This window comes from Dissoconium aciculare (assembly GCF_010015565.1).
Source record: "Dissoconium aciculare CBS 342.82 unplaced genomic scaffold K489scaffold_1, whole genome shotgun sequence".
Taxonomy (NCBI): domain Eukaryota; kingdom Fungi; phylum Ascomycota; class Dothideomycetes; order Mycosphaerellales; family Dissoconiaceae; genus Dissoconium; species Dissoconium aciculare.
In genome coordinates, this window is record NW_022984951.1 from 1,379,348 (window position 1) to 1,399,939 (window position 20,592).

General features: G+C 52.4%; 7 protein-coding genes across 7 annotated transcripts; 3 read left to right on the plus strand and 4 right to left on the minus strand.

Annotated features, from left to right (window-relative positions):
* Positions 1 to 153: 153 nt before the first annotated feature.
* Positions 154 to 4,970, minus strand: K489DRAFT_14032 (Rap/ran-GTPase-activating protein). Its single transcript, XM_033599125.1, has 2 exons — positions 4,500 to 4,970; positions 154 to 4,151 (listed from the first exon to the last, which is right to left on the minus strand). Exons 1-2 carry the CDS (start codon positions 4,586 to 4,588, stop codon positions 473 to 475), a joined length of 3,768 nt encoding a protein of 1,255 aa, XP_033464405.1. The 5' UTR covers positions 4,589 to 4,970; the 3' UTR covers positions 154 to 472.
* A 446-nt stretch (positions 4,971 to 5,416) lies between these two features.
* On the minus strand, positions 5,417 to 8,221 carry K489DRAFT_375457 (uncharacterized protein). Its single transcript, XM_033603691.1, has one exon. The coding sequence runs from the start codon at positions 7,854 to 7,856 to the stop codon at positions 5,793 to 5,795; it is 2,064 nt and encodes a 687-aa protein (XP_033464406.1). The 5' UTR covers positions 7,857 to 8,221; the 3' UTR covers positions 5,417 to 5,792.
* A 1,342-nt stretch (positions 8,222 to 9,563) lies between these two features.
* Positions 9,564 to 11,446, plus strand: K489DRAFT_14082 (uncharacterized protein). The gene has a single exon (XM_033599133.1). The coding sequence runs from the start codon at positions 9,911 to 9,913 to the stop codon at positions 11,072 to 11,074; it is 1,164 nt and encodes a 387-aa protein (XP_033464407.1). The 5' UTR covers positions 9,564 to 9,910; the 3' UTR covers positions 11,075 to 11,446.
* A 160-nt stretch (positions 11,447 to 11,606) lies between these two features.
* Positions 11,607 to 12,995, plus strand: K489DRAFT_375459 (oxidoreductase). Its single transcript, XM_033603692.1, has 3 exons — positions 11,607 to 11,821; positions 11,880 to 12,122; positions 12,175 to 12,995. The coding sequence occupies exons 1-3, from the start codon at positions 11,749 to 11,751 to the stop codon at positions 12,768 to 12,770; spliced, it is 912 nt and encodes a 303-aa protein (XP_033464408.1). The 5' UTR covers positions 11,607 to 11,748; the 3' UTR covers positions 12,771 to 12,995.
* Positions 12,996 to 13,403: 408 nt separating this feature from the next.
* Positions 13,404 to 14,113, plus strand: K489DRAFT_311156 (NAC-domain-containing protein; the record flags this gene model as incomplete). Its single annotated transcript, XM_033600761.1, has 3 exons — positions 13,404 to 13,429; positions 13,628 to 13,800; positions 13,863 to 14,113. The coding sequence occupies 3 exons, from the start codon at positions 13,404 to 13,406 to the stop codon at positions 14,111 to 14,113; spliced, it is 450 nt and encodes a 149-aa protein (XP_033464409.1).
* Positions 14,114 to 14,931: 818 nt separating this feature from the next.
* On the minus strand, positions 14,932 to 15,294 carry K489DRAFT_348652 (thioredoxin-like protein; the record flags this gene model as incomplete). Its single annotated transcript, XM_033602378.1, has 1 exon — positions 14,932 to 15,294. The coding sequence occupies one exon, from the start codon at positions 15,292 to 15,294 to the stop codon at positions 14,932 to 14,934; it is 363 nt and encodes a 120-aa protein (XP_033464410.1).
* A 503-nt stretch (positions 15,295 to 15,797) lies between these two features.
* On the minus strand, positions 15,798 to 18,923 carry K489DRAFT_415021 (uncharacterized protein; the record flags this gene model as incomplete). Its single annotated transcript, XM_033608172.1, has 6 exons — positions 15,798 to 16,407; positions 16,510 to 16,900; positions 16,961 to 17,322; positions 17,356 to 18,350; positions 18,443 to 18,494; positions 18,833 to 18,923. 6 exons carry the CDS (start codon positions 18,921 to 18,923, stop codon positions 16,244 to 16,246), a joined length of 2,055 nt encoding a protein of 684 aa, XP_033464411.1. The 3' UTR covers positions 15,798 to 16,243.
* Positions 18,924 to 20,592: the final 1,669 nt, after the last annotated feature.

Here is a 20,592-nt window from a genome sequence, read left to right on the forward strand (position 1 = left end):
CCTTCGTCCCTGCCATGAGTATTGATCGCTTCTCGCCTCCATCATGACTGTTGTAGTGTGACATCGTCCGGTGAATCATTCGCTCCACAGTCGGACAGCAGTTCTGCAGGAGCGTAGACTTGTGATGCTCCTCGAATATAACGACATTGACATTATGAACATGGTTTTTTTCCCATCCCAAAATCAGAACTTTTATTGTGCCCTTCCGCCATAAACATGCCCAATATGCCAGACCGCTATTGCGCTAAATATGCTTCCCACATCCCGATGCGAAAGGAGAAAAACTCCCCGTCGCACCACCACACAAGACCAGAAAATAAAACCGAGAAGAACAAACTTTTGTCGAAACCCGCCGCCTCACCAGTGACGACGACGGTCCTGTTGCGCAACGAACCCCGGAAAATGCCGGGAAATGAAAAGAAAATCCCATTCCATACCATCCCAAAATTCAGTCGGATATGTCCTTTCCCCCTCAAGTGTCACTCTTCCCATCCCCGGCCGCCGCCGCCGCTGCTCCCCCTCCCCCTCCCCCTTTCCCGAACCTCAAACTCGGAATCGACGAGCTGGCCATAGATCTCGGACGCATCCCACTGGCGACCGAGCTCGCCATCGACTTCGGTCTCGCGCTCGCGGGCGTGGCCGCCGACGCGGTGGTGGATTTCGACTGGCGCGGCTGGTGCTGATGCTGCTGCAAGGCGGACGTCGAGGAGGAGGTGGAGGGGACCGTGTGCGGGCGGTGCTGATCGCCCAAGCGCCGCAGCATCTGCAGACGTCGCCGCCACGAGGAGGGGTATTCCCCGACGTCGTCGGCGTTCCACATCGCGGAGAAGACGCAGGCGTTGAGCGCGAGGTTGCGCACGTAGGCGCCGAGGGAGGAGCCTGAGACGACGCGCTCGTCGGTCGCCGAGGAGAGATTCGGGTAGCCTGGGCGGGCGAGCACGCGGACGTTGTAGAAGCGGGCGGCTGGGGCGCGGCGGGATGTGATGGTGCGGGCTTGCAGGAAGCTGGTGCGTTCGGACGGGCTGATGACGATGTAGACGTAGCTGAAGGCGGAGGGGATGGTGCCGAAGCGGAAGGGGCTGCCGGCGTTGTTGAAGATGATGTTGACGAAGTCGTTGCCGATGTGGGCTTTTTTCTTGTTGATCGTCGTGTTGGCGTCGCCAAAGGGGTCGAGGGGCATGAAGGTGGTGATGTGGTAGACGAGTTCGGTCACGTCGTTGTTCCAGACGATGGTGTGCTCGCCGTCGCTGTTGTCGTAACGGTTGAGGCCTTGGGGATTGAAAGCGGCGCCTTTGAGGCGGCGAAGAGAGCCGAGATCCTCCAGGAACTCACGATAGTCAGGTGAGCCGGACTGGTTGTGAAAGATCTCTTCTTCGGTGGTCTGGCCCTCGCCTACGTAGATGACGCCGACTTTGTGAGAATCTAGAGCAGGAGTGCGGTCGAACATTTCAATGGCTCGTCTGACGGCCGGGTCGTCTTCTGAAAGGGTGATGACATCGGAGGCGCCAAGCGCAGATGACGGCCCAGGGACGAAAACTTTGCCATAAGTGCGTCCCAGTATGTCGTCGTCAAAGACGGTAATGTAGTCTTCATTGTTCTCGACGGTGGTCGATGCATCGAGGTGCTCGTCTGTCTCCGCAGTTGTTGCCAAAGTTTTGCCCACTGCGGACGCGATCGTCCGTTGCGTAGTACCAGAAGGCCGACGGATGGTGATGATTGTCTTGCTCGTACGAAGCGCCGTCTCCGTCGTGATAAGCAATAGACCCGACAGACGGTGACGCTTGACGACTCGCCCATCGAGAACGTCAAACGCCTCGCCTGCTAGAGCCGCGATACCTTCTTCTGCATCTACTCGGTCCATCAAATCGATTGTTACGAGACCTTGATCCTCGATATGCTCGACACCTTCCGCATCGACGTACCGAAGACAGTTGCTGATGAAAGGTTTTAGTTCACGCCGATCGCTCCTTTTCAAAGCCATATACCAGAATGTGATGACATGATGTGTGAGGGCATACACATACTGAGCCATGTCGTCGTTCGACGTGTTGCTCCCGCCTGCGCTACTGATGGAAGTGGGTGTTCTTTTCCGCTCCAAAGCAGCAGTGCCGCGGATCGTCTGCAGGTAGCTGTGACACACTCCAAAAACTCGCTTCAAGCCCTGTGTATCGAGCTTCTCGTGCAGCAAGGGGAGTCGAGAAAGTCCTGCAATGAATTCCAGTACATACATGGCAAGGTGTCGTTGGGTAACCATTTTTGACATTTTGCTAATGACGACGTCCATATAGCCCGCCATGACTTCCGGAAGTTCGTAACAGCAGATCGTCAAAGCATGAATGCACTGAATGCTGACAGTGTAGTCTCGAGATCCGGCGACAGATATGAAAGTCACTATGGCGGCTTTAATATCTGGTCGAGGCAAGTCTTTGTGATAAGTCGTCATTGCTGTTAGGATTTGGAGCAGACAGCCGACGATATATGACTTGCTGACACCCGCTGATGCTGGTGGATCAATGAAAGAATCCGATGTCAGCCGATCGCAAATAGCATGTCGTAGAATATTGACCAGCTGAGGTCTCAGAGTCCACAGCGCATGGTTCCGAATCTGGGCTGCCATGGAGGTGAGAAGCATGTCGTACACTTCCCATCGATGTGCGTTGCTCGAAAGCAAATCGTGTACGGTGTCGACCCATGTCTCGATATCTAGTGAGGCGATTCCTTGTAAGCTCGTAAACCCGCAACTGACTTCGCTGGGTTGGTCAGTATCGGAAGGTGATGCGTCCACATAGCCTTCACTCGCAGCATCAGCGCGGATTCGAAAAAGGAATTCTGTAATGTTGGCACAATGTAATGACAGCCTGCAAAGTACAGGAAAGAGCCATTTCCTTTCATTTTCCCATTTTGCCTTTTGCATATTATGTGTGAAGATTTTCAGCAGACCCAAAGACAATGACCTCCTTTGACGGTCCTCCGTCAGTGGGTCTCGTAAAAGCTTTTCTAGTGTGTTGACAAGATCTTTCCGAAAGCTGACACTTTGGAAGCGGAAGAAGGCCAAGACTGCAGTATCGAGAAAGGAATCAAGTTCGTCGAGGTAGAAGGGTGATGCGCAGAGTTTGGAAAGCAGAGCACGGTATTCTGAATTCCAGAGTGTCTGTTCATTTTCGAAGATTGATGTCCGCCAGGGTAACAGGAGCTTCTTCGATAGATCCGGGGGCAAAGCGCGACCATTCTCGACGTACAGCCTCGCCACTCTGGGTTGATGCCGAGATTCGAACCTGGACGATCGGAGCTCGAGACCTTTAAAAAGGTCATCCGCGACGGCCTGGTCAAGTTGGGGTCCAGCGAAGCGTTCACAAAGTTGTAAACAAATATTTAGACTGCCATCGTGCTCGACAGCCGCGAACACTTTGTCGTCCAATAGTATCGTACTCAAGACTGCTGTGATTTGATCGCGTGACATTGAGTCGTCCACGGAGGCCTCTTCAAGGCCCAGTAGAATCTGTGTCGGCTGCATTGTCGATGATCGTCCATCAGAGATTGGAAGGAGCTTCTGAGCTGTTAGCATGAGAGCACCGATGCTTGTCCAAAGTTGGATTTTGGAACCAGAAAGATTCAGGGCGCTGATGACATCTAGGAGATGACCTATGAATTGGCCGCCAAGGTGAGATTCCAGCAGACGCTGTGCAACCGCCCAGGCGCTCTGACTAAGTCTCTTGTGCCGATTGGACCGACTGCCCTGGTAATATGTCAATGCTACGAAGCGGACGGCCGGTAACAGCGTAGGCAAGTGCGAATACGTAGCGATTGCGTCTATGAGCGCCAATGCCGCGTAAAGGTCAGACGTCGATGTGGATCGGCTTGCACTCCGCAGAGATAGCTCGAACAACGTCTCAAGTGGTCCCGGTGCGAACCATTTCGCATGAAATTGAATTGTAGCAGCGGCTTCGAAAAGCGTCTTGGCCAACGCGCTGCTCGAACCGGCCAAATGGTCATGTTGTGAGACATCGTTCCTACTACAGTTCACGACCTGCTCAATGAGACGTTCACAGACCGTACCTTCGTACGGTTCTATGTCACGACCGAGATATGCCTCAATAGGGCCATGCCCGGCCTCGCCCAGGTACAACGAACTTCGACGAACTGACGCCATACTGTTCGTAGAATTGAGTTAGAACCATGAGAAATATGTGTGATTTGTGGAAGCCAGGAGCAAATCATGATCCATCGACCCAGGAGATTTGTTGTCAACACGGCCAGATAATGCATGAACGATATGAGCTGTATTTTGAGTAGTATCATAAGCGCAATATACATCTCATCACCGTCCAAGATACCACTTTGTCTTGCCACAAAGCACAATGTGTGTCTTTTGTATATATTCTCGAGTCCACTTGTCTTGTCAAGTCCAATGCACTCGTGAGAAAGCGAACGGATTCGAACAAATCTCGGACTGGCGACGACGTAACAGATCATTCGACGGAGGGAAAGACCGAGCTTACCTTGAATTAGGCGTCGATGGCCGACTGTTGTAGGGCGCGGAGGGCGTCCGCCATGTGACGGTAGCGGAGCCATCTTGAGACAGTTCCATTAGCCACGCGGTGGAAGTCGCAGGGAATGAGCGAAGTAAAGTCGTCGATGGAGCATTTCATATCATCCCAGATAGAGACGTCGGTCTCGGTTGTCATCGGCACTTGCTTTGAAGTACTGCAAAGCAACGTAGCATCGCTTCAAGCCATAAAGCCGCGAGCTTATCTACCTTGCCAAGATGCACCGTTTCGCTGTTGAACCTCTGACACGACTTGTTGGGAAGGGATACAAATATCGCTTATAGGTATGAAGGATGTAGAATGGGAAACGCTGTGCTCATCTGATGATAGCCCTCTGGTATGTTGTAGTCATGTGTTGAAATTTTCGACATGGGAATTTTCTCTGTCATGAGGCGCCTTTACCTGTCTGTACATAGGTCCCCGTGAGAGAGGCACACCACTTCCGGGCTCTGTTGCCACACTGTAGAGATATACACTATGTACTCGATCGCGCCAAAGATCTAGAATTTGACATAATGCGCCTGTTTGGGCGAAGGATGGTAGAAAGCAGCCCGACACATGCAGGATACTAAAACCCATCCCGATAACACTCTGTTCGTCATTGCATCGGAGAAATCGTCTTTTCGTTCTCCGCGACATTGCTATCTCCTACAAGATGGGACATTTGAAACCCTTATGGGCACCCGAGGACATACGTGCCGACCCGATTGCGACACATTGCTTGCCACCCGGGCATCATGTCTTCCTACCATTCGGTAATCGTTGATATGCACATCGACGGTCATCCGGGCCATTATGAAATATGACATATGTGGAATTTGCTTTTCTGTCCTGTACTCGGGCTGTGTCCCGTTGTACTTCCGTTTTTGTGCGGGGGTTGCGGCTGGAGGCGCCGCACCGCACCTCCCCCCCGGCTTTGCGGGCAGTCCTTCCGATGTAAGGCTATTGACAAGCCTACGCCGACCCTAATCCACCTGCAACGCGCATTCGTTGACGACATGTACTTCACATTATCTCACGGCTTTCCAAGGTTGCGGACAAGACAGGTTCAGATTGACAAAGGTAAGCGGAGAGCCTGCGTACGCACCATCTAGGCACTCGGATGTTTTGTTTCCACACGTTCCATGAGCCACAGGAATGAGCATGCTGCCCACGATACGGAGTCACCGTAACTTCCGCGAAACTCTTCACGTGAAAACTGTTCAAGAAGATTGCATGAAATTTGCGAACATATGCTACATGATTTCACAGGCGAACTCTGCCATCCTCTGGCCGTCCACCAAACCATCTTGATAAGCCAGCAGAATTGCCCTCGCCTCCCGATGAGTCGCGCTGCATCCATTTGGGCGCGGTGAAGCCGACTCCCAGGTTTTTGGCCCAAGCTGGAGTCTCTATCGTGTCGATTGTATTTCGAAACCTCTCTGCGAAATCATGGTAGAAATGTCTCGGGCCATCGTCTTCGTCTTCTTGCTGATTGGTGATGGCATTGAAGTTCCTGTTCGCGTCTCGGACGCTCGAACCGGGAGCTATAGACCGACTCGCCTCCTGCTGCAGCCGAGATGAGCCAAGAGAAGTTCTTGGAGCACGCTCGAGGTCGAAGGAAGCGCTCGTCCTGTCTGGTTGATCTGCATATCCGTCAAAGTCGCGAGACTGATGATCCTGCGACAATAATCTCAGTCCTTCGCGCCAGCTACCAAGGCCGCGCTCGTCTTCGCTCTCGTCTTCGAGTAGGCCAACACCAAGATACGCTTGAATCTTGCCGTAGATGTTGAATGTGGTGGCCATCACTGGAAGAAGCAATATGCATGGGAAGAATGTGCTGAAGCCTTTACCCAGCGGTGTCAAGTCAATGAGTTGACCGAGAAACTTGAAAAAGTTCGTATCCTGGTAGACCGCACTTGGAAGCAGAGTGATGAAATTGAAAGACAACGGCACTGTCAGCTTGGCTACCTGCAAGCTGTACCAACAAGCGCTCTCAGCGTACGTTTGTCGTTTCACCAGCGCGCGGTTTCCCCAGACCTTGACGTCTGATATGGCATATAGGGTGCTGATGTCCATGTACAGTAGCCAAGCGCCGGCAATGAGTTGACCGGCGAACCCGACCTTACCGCCAGGAGCCGAGTTGGGGAAGTGGACGATGGTCAATCCAATCACCGAAATCTTCGGCAGAAATGGTGTCACAATTTCGCTCCAGATGACCATCACGGACGCGAGCGCGAAAATTCCGGCGACAGCGATGCGTGCGCACGGTATAGCATACATGTGGAAGTAGAAACGCATCGATGGTGTCATGAGGCTGAGGCCACTGAAGAAGGTGCGACTTCCAGAGGGATTGAATTCCAACTTTTTATTCTTTGCTGCATCTTGAATCGATTGCAATTTGTGAGCCTTGTCACACAAATTGTTCCACTCCACAACAAATCGAGCCTTTTTGTGTCTTGCCCGCTTCAGCTTTCGAGTTAGATCTGCGAGATAGCGATCAGTAATGACACCTGGAATGGTCGGATTGCTCGTTGAACCAAGCGCAGTTCCTGAGCGATGCTCAACGAAGCTTGAAGTATCGGCGAGCTCATCAATCCACTCTTGTTGATATAGACTGGCGCCACCTTTGTGTCGCTTCAATTGCGATACGACTTGTTCGAGATTCTCCAGAGGCTCTGTCACCTCATCCAATTTGTCCCTGATCTTCAACGCCTGGAATCCTGCATTTCGCAATCTTGATCCGACCCAAGCGTTTTTGTACAGTCTGCGGGGAAGGGAGACCAGACCGTGACCCATCAATCCCATGGCAAGTATCAGACCATAGCTGTAAGCTAATGCTATTACGAGGCCCTTGATACTGGCGACGTGGAAGCCATTCTCCCAGATAAAGTACACGAGACCAGCGATGCCGATTGTCAATCCGATCAATTGGTAGCGAGCATTCATCCGCAGTGAGTACATCGAGCGGTCCTTGGCATCACGGTATCCCGAGTCGCAGTATTCGCCGAGGAAGGGCAGTATGAACCAGGTGAGGACAAATGTCAGCCAGTAGGTGATGCGCCAGGTAACCAGCACAACATGGGGTGGAAGCCATATGCCTCGAGAGTGCTCTGTCGAGCGGTCATCGGTCGACGCAAGATCGATAGGAACCAGGAGTATGATGCTGCACGGAAGCGCAAGAGCCAGGAAGACTGGCACGAAAAGGTACGCTGGTGTCTTTCTGAGAGGCAGATAGTTGCGAATGGCGAGGAACACCAGGATGGCGACGGCGAAGAGGGAGAAGATGGCGAATAGGTCGGAGCCTATGGAGGACGTTGCTGCGACCATGCTGTCGTCGACCAGCCCGTCATGTCATACGATAGGGAGTAGATGACGATTGTCCAAGCTCTTTCATCCCAAGATATCGTGCAAGGCTGACAGGAACGGGCTCAGCCTACGCGGATATTACCAAGAGCCGGAGCCGATGCAGGTGTGGTTGTTTGCGACAACAAGCTTGGTACCGTATGGTTGAGTTTTCATGTATTCAATCGACATGATGGACGTGCCATGAAATGCAGCACAATGATGTATGATGGTACAATACTACACTGAAAGTCAACAGTTCGAGGTGTCAGGGCGACGCTCAGCGGTCCCCAACGTTACATCATCGCCAGACTGGAAAGGCCACTGGCAGCGTCAAATGCAGGTGGAAATGCCGCCAGCTCCTAATAACAATAACAATGATAATGATGACTTTGTTAATTACCTTGGAAGACAGAACCTTGGAAGACAGTCGACTGAACTGTGCCTCCAGCACCAACCATGAACCACTGCAGGTCCGGCCAGTAATTACAGTGATAACCCTTCGACCTGCATTGGCGCAAATACCGTAACAATGGAGCACATACTGCGCGACGGTCTTTTGTCGATCACGTCTACAGCACCTATGGCGGTCGTCACGTCTCCAGTACAAGCCTACATACAGAGGACTTGCCGCTGGAAAACCTTTAGAGTGGTCGTTCACATTACAGTAGATCCCTTCACCACCACCTGAGCATGTCTCGATTTGCCAGCGTCTGTATACCTAGGTCAAGGACGTTAATGTGCCCTTCGTATGGGAAACATTGAACTTATCAGGCTGCTTGCAACTTCAGAGTCCATAACAACCCAACGTGATGTTTACTTCGTGCATTCTGTGGCGAATTCTGACTCGCTGTCGTGGCCCGCTTTGCATGGTTCGGTCAAGATCTGAGATCGCGATGGGCTTCTACTGTAGGATTGAGTGCTCCTGGTTGACGACCTTCCGATGGGACTACCGCTATCGATGAACAATGTACATTCCATGAACATCATTGTCTGTTTTGAAGCATTACGAGGGCATCGCGTGGCGTCCACACAGCAGAAAAGCGGCAACGGTGTACGCACGACACGCGCGGGCATGCGCGCACCTGCATATCTACCACGGCCAGAACTTTGATGAGTCGCCAACGTCGTACCACCTGCGCTGAGTGCAAAGCCTGCAGAGAGACTGGACACCTCAACCTTTCTCCCATCACATCCCGCAGCGGTCTAGAAGGAGATGGACGCGACAACTTGGTCGTGTTCGTGATTGACACAACGTTGCGCCGTGCTGCATGCTTGCCATATGCAGGTACACTAGTTCGTACTCGACGATTGCGTTCCCTATACACACATCCATCATCTTGAATGGCACGCCGGTGTCTCCTGATTCGGGGTGCATGGTCTTGCCCCGTACGCTTGAGTTTCAATGAAATATCTTGAAGGGGATTTCCATCACATCTCTACGGCATGGCTCACCAGATTGACTTTGAGACAATGGATTGAAAATACAACGCGAGGAGGGCGTGCTCCGATTGATTTCAGTGTCACGATCAGATCTTAGAGCTAATTTTGCGCGTTAACACCTTTCCCCCTCGGTTTTCAGCCCATCGATCACAAGCTCCATGAGCTGGCACAACGAGATGGACCGTTTCAACCGCCATTGCATTCTTTAGAAGCAAGTCAGGAACCACCAACGTCTTACGGCCTTGAAGTTCGTCATTTCTCAGAAATCAGTTGTCGTGAGAGAACGGCTTGTCATCCCGACCGAGAAATCTGGACCACGGTTATGGCTACCGTCTCACAGGCGCGTGGCGTTTGGGTCTCATCTCTCAACTCCTCTGCGCTCACATGTCAGATCTGTGTATCGTTGGATCGTGTTGTCCAGTCTGGCCTCATGCGTGTGTACATCTGACAGACCAGGAAATGGAATATATATAGGCACATGTCTCTCTCTCACTACACTTATTCCTCATCCTCATCAACACACTCGACCAACAACGAACACCAACCTTGCCAGTCTTCCCCGTCTACTTTTAGCTTCCAAAAGATTCTTCGTCACAATGAAGTTCTCTACTCTTGCCGCCGTCATCACTGCCCTCGTGGCCTCTTCTTCTGCCCTTCCGACCCCTCTCGACGCCACTGAAGACCTGATCGACAATGCCTCCACTATCGTCGCAAGCAACGCCGGAAGTGATGTCAACAACAACTTGAATGGCGTCCGCGTCCCCCGCCAGGAAACCATTACCACCACCATCGCAGGCAATGGAAACAACAACGCCGACAACAACGCGAACGGTCTCTCAATTCTTCGACGTGGAGGCATCGTGACCACGATTGCAAGCAATGGCAACAATAACCTTGACAACAACGCAAACAACCTCAAGCTTCAGCGCCGTCAGGACATTGCCACCACCATCGCAGGTAATGGCAACGGCAATCTCGGGAACAACCTCAATGGAGTGCTCGTGGAGCCTCGTGACGATGTCACTATCAGCCTGACAGGAAATGGCGACAGTGATTTCGACCATGCATTTAGCGACGAGTTTGATCACGTGTCGATTGGCATTCCGCGCGACGAGCTTTCTGGCCTACTGAATGGTGATGTCAACAACAACGACCCGAAGATTCTTGTGCGCCCCTTGGTTCATCCTAAGGTCATCGCCAACCCCACCGTCATCCCGCGCGACGAGCTTTCCGGCTTACTGAATGGCAATCTCAACGGCAACGACCCCAAAGTTCTGCTCCGCCCGGTGCTCACACCCAAAGTGACCGTCGCCCCTGTCATTTCAGGTCTCACCAAACCCCGCGACCTCAACACTATCTTGAACGGCGATGTGAACGACAACGACCCCAAGGTCCTCGTCCGTCCAGTCGTCCAGCCTAACCTTGCTGCGACCCCGCTGATTGTCCGTGGCACTCTTGACACCCTGCTCAATGGCAATCTCAACAACAACGACCCCAAGGTCCTTGTCCGCCCGGTCGTCCACCCCAAGCTCACTCTCAGCCCGGTGCTCGCGCGTGCTGAGCAGCTGAACAACAACAAGCACGAATTTGAGTCTCCAGAGATCCCTTTCGCCCAGCACAAGACCAACATCAGCCCAGCCATCGAGCACGGTGACCTCAGCAACATCCTCAACGGCAACCTCAACAACAACGACCCCAAGGTTCTCGTCCGCCCTGTCCTCGGACCTGAGATCGCATCCAGCCCGGTTCTCCACCTTTGAACCGATTTATCGTGACTCTCAGAGACAACGATGGAATGGGAAGGGTTCCCATTTTTTTTCTGTGGTTTCGCCTTGCCTGTGTGTTCTGCAATTTCGTCTTGGTTCCCGAATCGGAGTCAGTTTCCGACGAGAGTATACCCAATCAAGGAGTCTATTGGTTTTGTGTTGGAATGGACAGAAAGTGTTTGATTGCCCCAATCGATGGCAATCGTGTTTAATTAGATTTGGTATTTTCAGATTGACTTTTTCTCACCTAATAATGTTTTCTCTTGCTTCACTTTTCTCTTTGACGACGCATGTGAATGTTGCGCTACGATAAGGCACCTGGGCGTAGACACACTCAAAATGTGCTCAGGGCGAACTGATCTCACAGAGCCCTGGGGGGATATGTAGTCCGCTGCTTCAATGTTTGGCGGAGACTGGCGCACTGGCCATTGACGACGTTGGTATCGTCAGTCGCAACACACCACCAAGCTTGACCAAATAGGGTCGTGTTTCGGATCTAGGCACCGCCGGCTATGAGTTTCGTTCATCGCATACAGATTGCGACAATTGCCGCTCGGCTGCGCGGAGCTGCACGGCATCTCTAACAATTCCGTCCCCTTACCCACAGCAGCAAACATTGTTGGCGCGTGTTTTCTGACCCGAATTATTCGATCATATGACGATTCAAGATGTTCGGCAAAAGCTTCAATCCTGCAAAGGACATCAAGCCTCTTGACGGCAAGGTCATCATTATCACTGGAGGTTTGTCGCGTTGGCGCGGTGGTCATATTCTGACAACAACATATTAACGCCAAAGCAGGCAACACTGGTTTGGGCAAAGAGACCGTCCTACAGCTTGCGAAGCACAACCCGCGCGAGATCTTCCTTGCTGCGCGGACGCCGTCCAAAGCGGAGGCCGCGATTGATGAGATCAAGCAACTTGTGCCAGGAGCGTCAGTCTCGTACTTGAAACTGGATTTGACTTCCTTCCAATCCATCAAGGATGCGGCTAAGGAATTCACGACGCGATCGGACCGCTTAGATATCCTGATCAACAATGCCGGTATGTCCTTGCTCCAAATTCGTCTCAGGATTTGTTCACTAAAACCCGACAGGCATCATGATGACTCCTTATTCCAAGACGAAGGAGGGCTATGAGATCCAATTCGGAACAAACCATGTCGGCCATGCTCTCTTCACGAAGCTACTCCTGCCCACGCTGCTCAAGACTGCCGAGCTGCCGTCTGCCGATGTGCGCGTGGTCAATGTATCCTCCGCTGGACACATGTTTTCTCCTCGTCTGGTGTATGACCAGGATCGTTTGGAACGCTACCATACCGCTCGCCGATACGGACAGTCTAAGCTGGCCAACATCTACCACGCGCGGGAGTTGCAGCGACGGTACCCGTCCATTACCGCCGCAGCTATCCATCCTGGTGTCATCGTCACGGATCTGTATCTCCCCGCAGGAAAGTCGATCTTGTTCTCGAAATTCATCTTCAAATTGATGGCATTCTTTACCCCGAACGTGCAGGGCGGCGCCAGGAACCAGCTGTGGGCTGCGACCGGGCCTCTAGACAAAGTCCGAGCAGGCTATTACTTCACTCCGGTCGGAAGCCAGAGCGGTGGCTCGTTCTGGTATGGCCGAAATGCAAAGATGGCAGAACAATTATGGGACTGGACTGAGGAACAGATCAAGAAGCATGAGTAAAGTCACGAACTTCCATGTCGTCGACGTCATCCCGGCGAGAGTCCACAACACGTCCAGGTTTAGTCAGGATCATTTCGTTTGTTAAAATCGCAGATACCATTTTGCTTTCGCAGCGGCGCATATAGCCAATAATATATTTCCTTGACATGTCAATCAGCATATGACACACAAGAGGCATATTGCGAAGGTGCGCATGGCGCAATCTAATATCATCTTTACTTCGGGCCCATGTAGTTTCGTTGTTGATCAATGGGTGCCCAGGTGGTGATATCGATGAATTCCTTATAGCGGCCCGGGGATAACGGATCACCTGGGCATCCATTTTTATGACGGCGACGATGCGGGACATTTGTGCCAAGAAGCCTCACCCACCGACGGGAGTAGCCGTTCAGCACGCGGAGGACAGCGCCCACAGTCCACCAAGCGTCAAATCTGGTTACGCTCGAAATGATAGCGATTGTCGACGCTGCTGCATCTCTTGTGACTCGCGGACTGTCGATGAAACTGCTGGTCTAGTTTCAGCAATTGAGGCAGCGTTCAATACTTCAATTCCTTTCGAATTCTATTTTCAACACCTTAGCATCAGTCCTGAGGTAATCAATCGCCAAAATGGATCACGAAAAGCTCGCCCGTATGCAGAATGCTGTGCGCATCGGTATGTCCATCTTTGAGTTTGCTGCGAAATTGCGTTTGCCATTGCAGGCCTGGTCTTCATGGCGACATACTGACAATTGTTACAGGGTAAGAAATATCATCTCTTCTTCATTTCACGCGATAGAGATCGGACTGGCACTTTACGAGATATGGAGGATCGGAGTCGCGGAAGAGACGAATGGAGCAGATCTGACCAATTTCAGTGGCAAGGGTACTCCTCGGAGAAAGGTCAAGAAGGTTCATAAGAGCTCGGGTACCGACGACAAGAAGCTGCAAACAACCTTGAAGAAGATGAACGTTCAGCCCATCCCCGGAATTGAGGAGGTCAACATGTTCAAGTCTGACGGCAACGTCATTCACTTCTCTGCACCCAAGGGTAAGATGAAACAATTGAATATGGTCACACTTTGCGTGGGAGGAGGCTAAGGTTTGCAACAGTTCACGCCGCTGTTCCATCAAACACCTTCGCCATCTACGGTAACGGTGAAGACAAAGAGCTCACCGAGCTTGTGCCCGGTATCCTCAACCAGCTCGGTCCCGACTCGCTAGCATCACTCCGAAAGCTCGCCGAGAGCTACCAGAGCCTCCAGAAGGGCGCCGAGGGCGACGACAAGAAGGATGACGACGAGGACGACATCCCGGACCTCGTCGAGGGCGAGAACTTCGAGACCAAGGCCGATGTCGAGTAAACGACCACTTTCTCGGTGAAACGGTCAATTTAAGTGGCACGAGAGCCACAGACAATTCAGCGGCAGGTGTAGGCAGAGAGGAAAAAAGAAATCTACCAGCGATGTTACGACTTGTGATGTGCGCTGTCCCATGGAGCTCAGGCCATTTGCTTGGGGACACGGGCAAGCTAAATTGGCACGAATGGAATGAGTGCTATTGTACGGCGTATGTGTTACTTTGGAGACATGGTTCTCCATGACGAAATCAAAAAACATACCACAGGCTCCTTTAACTTTCTCTCTCCCCTCTTCTACTTTTTAAGTTGCAGGCCTGCAGCGTTTCGCTATTTTCCACGTCTGGAATATTATATATGAAGAGTGCTGAGGATGTCAGCGGCATTGACATCGAACATGATACTTTATTCGATATACGCTCGGAGACTGATAATCTGCACTTCGCCTGTACTACGACTTGCAGCAAGCCAGTTATTGCTATATATCAACGAGTATTACATGGTTACAGATAGAGGGTTGTGAGATAAGTGGAAATAATGCCATGCAAGCGAGCGCCAACCTCAATTGGTGCCCAACCTGCCAACAGTCAGCACTGCACAGCTTGGAGGCCAACAGACCAGTACGCAGAGAGAAGCACGATTAATGGCTTTCGTTGAGAACTATGATGGGCCTGTGTATAGTGGGAACGGTCGCAACAGTGCCCAGCAAGAGTGTCTATGGACTTGACACATCAGACAGTGGAATCTGAAGCTGGCTAGGCCGACCTCAACAGGACTCATCAGACAAATGGCGACTGACGGGATCCTGATCGCCACGTAGAGGTATCATTTCTTCGCAGTCTCCCCATCATCGTCCTGCTCAACCACCTCGCCAGTGTAAGCATCGCTGATGGCCTTCTCCAATTCCTTTGCTTTCGCACCCGTGACTGAATCCATCAGCATACCGTCCTTGAAGATATGGAAGGTAGGCATGACATTCGCGCCGAGCTCCTGGGCGATCGCTCCGGCCGAGACGCTGTCCGTGTCGTAGTTGTAGAAGCGCGCCCCGGGATACTTCTTGATCAACTTGTCCACGAAAGGCCCGATGGCTTTACACTGGGAACACCATTCGGCTGTCGCTTCGAAGACTGTGACGCCGTCGGCATTGGATGCCTTCAGATATGAGACGTGATCATGTAATTGTTCCATGATCTTGCTTCCAGATGAGACAACAGCTAAACTTGTATCGCTTGACGAGTTTCGTGGATGTTAGAAGCCATTCGCATGGAGTTGGTGGCCGTAAGCGGTTGCTTCTCTTCACTATGAGGTGGGCGCGTACGTCATATGCAGACACTTGAATTCATCCGCATGCTTGTCGCCGAGGATCTAACAGTCTAACAATTTTGGAAGGCCTCCACGCTTGTGGGTAATTGAATGGGTAGCTTCTTAGAAGTTCACGAGTACGAGCAACTCCGGATGCGAACGAGCGGCCACGGTAGGTGGGCACAAATATTAGATTTGCTTATGGTTTACAGTACAAGTATCAGCAGCACAAGAAAACATTGCCAGTCTTGATCGATCCAGGTAGTAGCACACAATCTTATGCCAGCGAATGTCTCCTAAGACAGAAAAGACGAAAGCGTTCGGGAATCTAGGCTAACATACACAGAAACTTCGTAGGAATGCATTCGCACGAAGGCGAAAAAATCGGTAGATGAGGAAGAGAAGTAGGAAGGCAGAAGGCGAAATATAAGCTATTAGCGATTACTATCGTCCCAGTTCTGCTGCCTCTAAGAGGCGTGAGTGACGAAAAGCATCAGGTCATGACTCTTGTGATCGCAGTCTATGATTAATAGTTGCTCTCACAAAAGCGGAGGGCTTTGTGTCTCTTTCGGAAATGTGATCCGGGGGGTTTGCCCTTGGTCGATTGGGGAAAAAATAGTCGTGAGCTGGCCGGACCAGCGCTGATGAACTCCAAGGTCGCATCAGGAAGAGTTGCATAGTATTCCAGCGCGATGCGCAGGGAATAGAGCTTCATGCTGGGAGCTCTAGTTGATTTCGAGCAGTTGTTGAGAAGAAGATACGAGGAGCTGCTTGACCTCTTGATCATTATGTTTGAAGATGGGTGGCATCGAATTCATCATAATTGCCCATCATTTCAGCCTTTCAAGTTGAATGAGAATTCACTTGTCCCAGAGCTGACAACCTGAGTGCCATCCGCTCTCCGTGCACGGCTCCTGCTGCGAGCACGAGTTGGGTCAAACTCTTGCTGGGAAGCACGCGGCCTCATTGCGATTGAAGGTCCTGGGGATGCGCTGGGTCCTTGTCCTCCAGTAGACAGGTGGGCAGTGTGCGCTGTGCTTGTACTGCCGTGTGCTCTGCGCTCCGTGTCCTTGTCGTAATGGTTAACGTGAGTGCGCTCACGCCTCTGCGTCGTATCCCACTCCTTGCCGCCGATAACATTACTGATCGGCGGTGCTTGGCGGAAGCGACGAGCGGACGCGGCCGAACTTGAAGCTTCATCGTCAACGAGCACAACCATCCACACGCCAACGGCACCGGAGTGGCCCAGTAGCGGCGTGCAGTGGATCCACCGGGGTCGGCCTTCGCCCTCGCCGTCCTCGTCCGGACGGCTAAGCCAACGAATCTTGGCAGTGACACCGCGTCCTTCCGCGAGGGCGGCCCGGAGGTCAGAACGCACACGGTTGCTGCCACCGATGCGATTTAGGAACGGTGATTGAAGTATGCCTGGAACGCGTAGAGATGGGGAAGTGAAAAGAATCCGTAGCGAGGGCGCCGGTCGGATGAGAAGGTACTGAAGGGTTCATGGTCAGCTTTCGTCGTATCGTCTAAGTTGCACCGTGGAGTTACTCACATGAGAATAGATACCCTCAAGCTTGCCATTGATCTTCTCGCGGATCGTTGGCGGTACGCTGCTCGGCATCTTACTTTCGTTTTCAGGATCCTCCTGCATTGGATCTTTGAGAAGCAGACGAGGTCTTCCAGATGATGGATCTTGCTCAGCGTCGTCGACGTACTCCTTGTGCATACGTCCGCCACACTTGCGCACAGTGTCGAGCTCAGCGCCGTTGAACATTTCACTCAGCTCCTGAAACTCGTCTTTGTGATATGCCTCTTCCGCTTCCTCTGGAGCATTCTCATACTCTTGCTCTTTCTCCACCATCTTCATCAGACCTTCCATCTCGCTGCAATCCTCTAGCAGACCAGAGACATCGACTTGAGCGCCAATTTAGTAGCGAATGTTGCCACGGCTATCCATCAGCGGAGCAATCATCAGAAGGTTGAGGAATGGACTTCCGTCGCGGCGGTAGTTGACGAAAATTTCGGTGTGCTCCTTGCCTTCTGCGAATGCGATTGCGAGTCTCTGAACGGAAAGAGGGTTGGTACGAGGTCCCTGCAAGAAGCGGCAATTTCGGCCAATCAAGTAATTCATTCCGTATTGTGTGGTACGCGTGAATTCCTCGGAAGCGAAAACGATTGGGTCATCCGCACGACTCGGGTCTGTTAAACAGAAAACTTCCGCCAGTCCTTCACTCGCCTCCCTCAAATGCGGCGCCAGGGTTCCAGTGATTCGTCGTTGGATACTAACGCTGACGACCTGGATCCATGTGTGCGCAATGTAGGCGGGGAGATCCTCTTGCACCAGTACGTCGAATGCTTGATTCGCCTTGTCCTCCAGTGCTGTGTTGATGGTGGGTTTTGCGACAACATTGGTGAATCCCTGTCCTTGGATCGGTTCCAAGGCTTCTGCGATCGCGTTCGCGTAGCCGATAGCCCGAATAGCTTTCAGCGCGTCTAGGTAGTAGATCAGGATCGGAATGCTCTGCGGACGATGTGTGTTCAGAAAGCCCGTGAACTTCAACAGGAGTTTGGGGTCCTCGAAGATGACGCGGAGATGTTCAGAACTGAACAATTGATCTGCTCGTTTTTCAAGCGCGTATATCCCCTGCTCCACCTCTACAGACGGTGGTCCCACCAGATCCCATGAACTCGGATCGTCTTCGATCACAGGCTCTAATGTCTGAAAATCAACATGGTCAATGCTCTTGCTCTGCAATGGCGGCAATGTGTGGACAGATGTGGCCGAGGTTTCCTGTGAGAATACGGAACCGGCACTGCTACGTGCACCTGGACCGTAGTAATCAGTCGGAATGGAGGTGTGAGAGCCCGACGACTCTTGACTTGCGCGATGGTCGGGCAGAACTGGCTCGACGAGCGACTGCATCGGTGCGCGCTGACCGTTACTACTGCTAAGAAGAGTAAGCGTTTGCAGCTTTGAGCGAGAGCCTCGTGGCACAACAGCGCAAGGCGTTGCGTCCGCGACTGTCAGACGTACCTGGTACGAGCGGGAATGTGAACGTCTGGTTTAGATGCATCGATAGCAACGCCTACTTCGCCATCATTGACGTCTCCGTCATGCAAATCGACAGAAGCTAACCCGGGACCAACGATCGAGGCAGGGGTGCTTTGGTTTTCCGATCGTTGAATCTGGCTTTCAGATTGTGTGTATGTATGACGTGTTGGCGTGGTTGGGTACCGAGTTTGGAAATCCTCGGCGTGCGGCTCTCCCGCAGCGCCGTCTGAGGGCATCGGCACACGAGTGTTATCAACACTGTTCAGACCCTTGCTATGGGTTGAACTGCTCGCAGACGATGGGATACGCTCGCCACTGTTGGTACGCTCCATTGCTCGAAGCTCGCGTCGGCCATGAGATTGATGCGGATACTGTGATGTAGAGAGTGATTAGCAAACCGATCGTCGTTGAAGTGGGCGCGCTCTCGTGCCGGTGACGAGGCAGACAATCGTGCAGTTGGCATCGTCTATGAGGTGGGACAAGGGGCGCTGTGGTCGCGGGTGGAACGTTGCCGTTGCAAAACGTTTCCATAATGAAGGGTCTGGACGAGGGTGAACAGGTTCCAATACCGTTGTGCGCGCGGGCAGGTCAAGTCGCGAAGCAGCCGGTGGCAGCAACCGGCGTGACATCAATCCAACGTCGACAAAGTTCGCGAGTAGATTCGCGATGAAGAGGCGATGTTGCTAGGTCGTAGTCTTTGGTGATGGCGATGCGTACTTGGGTAGAGTAGATGGTACGGTGGAGCGCGTTCGAGTGGGCGTCGCGACGGAGACGACGGTGCAATGGGATAATGTTAGAAAGAATGAAAGGACATACCAATCTGTAGACAGGCGCCATCACTTCGGATTCGGACACTGATGTTGGGCGCCGACCTCGTTTCAAGTCAGAGACTCTCTGAACGAAGCCGCCTATTCCGACTGCAGAGTCGCGTTTGTGAGATTCGTTGCTGTTGGACCTCGACATGCCCAATGAAGGTGGTGATGAAGCAGCGGCCAATATCAAGGGCTGCGGCACAACCTGGGACGTCACAGAGGCGCGCGGCGACATTCAGGCATGAACAGAGCGAGAGCGGTGCATGCGCAAGAAATATAGTGCGTGAGCAGCACTGCACGGTGAATTCGAGGACTCGAATGTCGCAAATGAGTGTCGAGAAGGATGTTCTTTCCGGAAGCGCAGGAAGAGAGACGGAATCGATCCGAGGAATCTGCAGGAGCGTGCCGCGCGAAGGCGAGGCGAAGCGGCGACGAGAGGAGTAGCGAAGGAGTGTGTCAAGTGTGGGGCCGATGCTGCCAGAGGATATACAGCAGATGACAATGCAAACGTCGAAGCAAGGGAAGGACAAAGACGGCCAGGAGAGAGAGTCGTGCGCGTCCGAAAGAGTGACGAAGGTGTATGTATTTGTCCGTGTATCGCGTGCGTGAGTGCGTGTGCCTGCGTATGTGTGGGTGAGGAAGAGAGTGCGCGCGAGGGACTCGAGGCCGAGCACAGGACGTTTTCGGCGACGTTGACTGTCGAAACTTCGGCGCTTCAAGGTCGCTGCCAACACACGCTATTGATGGACAAAGTTGGTACTGTAGTCGGGTGCAGGAAGGGGCTGATCGCGGGGACGCCAGACAAGAAAGAGAAGAGCCAAAACGATAAAGGTAGGTGTGATGAGGCGGAGGAAAGGGGGGAGAACAGCGATTCGAAGATGGCCCAGGAGGAACGTCAACACGCAGTGATTAAAGACAGACAGGAGCAATACCGAGTGATCGCGAGTGGACCGGCAGCACAAATGACCAAGCCAATGCGAAAGAAAACGCGCGATGCAGGAGATTCGAGACAGTTGACTAGGGAAGGACTAGCGAAGGAGTAAAGCGGCCACGGCGGGACAATCTCCTGATACTACTGTACTGTGATGCATGCACATCGGTGGATACAGCACACACACATACCTACATACATATATCCACCACACTCGCAATCCTCATCACCGCTCTGATAGCGAACAACAGGCTCGACCACCCACATACTGGTGAGACAAGATGAGATGCGCTGTATTGGAGGATGCATACAGGAGACTGGCCTTACTGCCACTTCGCCTCGTCTTCATAGAGGATAGTGGTACAGTACTTCAATTGCAACTTCCAGTA

Excerpts from the sequence above, each read along its gene's own strand:
- K489DRAFT_375457 (XM_033603691.1), bottom strand. The coding sequence starts at position 7,856 with ATGGTCGCAGCAACGTCCTCCATAGGCTCCGACCTATTCGCCATCTTC.
- K489DRAFT_14032 (XM_033599125.1), bottom strand. The coding sequence starts at position 4,588 with ATGGAACTGTCTCAAGATGGCTCCGCTACCGTCACATGGCGGACGCCC. Across the intron at positions 4,152-4,499 it reads CCATCGACGCCTAATTCAAG|TATGGCGTCAGTTCGTCGAA; the intron begins GTAAGCTCGGTC and ends TTCTACGAACAG.
- K489DRAFT_14082 (XM_033599133.1), top strand. The coding sequence starts at position 9,911 with ATGAAGTTCTCTACTCTTGCCGCCGTCATCACTGCCCTCGTGGCCTCT.
- K489DRAFT_375459 (XM_033603692.1), top strand. The coding sequence starts at position 11,749 with ATGTTCGGCAAAAGCTTCAATCCTGCAAAGGACATCAAGCCTCTTGAC. Across the intron at positions 11,822-11,879 it reads GGTCATCATTATCACTGGAG|GCAACACTGGTTTGGGCAAA; the intron begins GTTTGTCGCGTT and ends ACGCCAAAGCAG. Across the intron at positions 12,123-12,174 it reads TATCCTGATCAACAATGCCG|GCATCATGATGACTCCTTAT; the intron begins GTATGTCCTTGC and ends AAAACCCGACAG.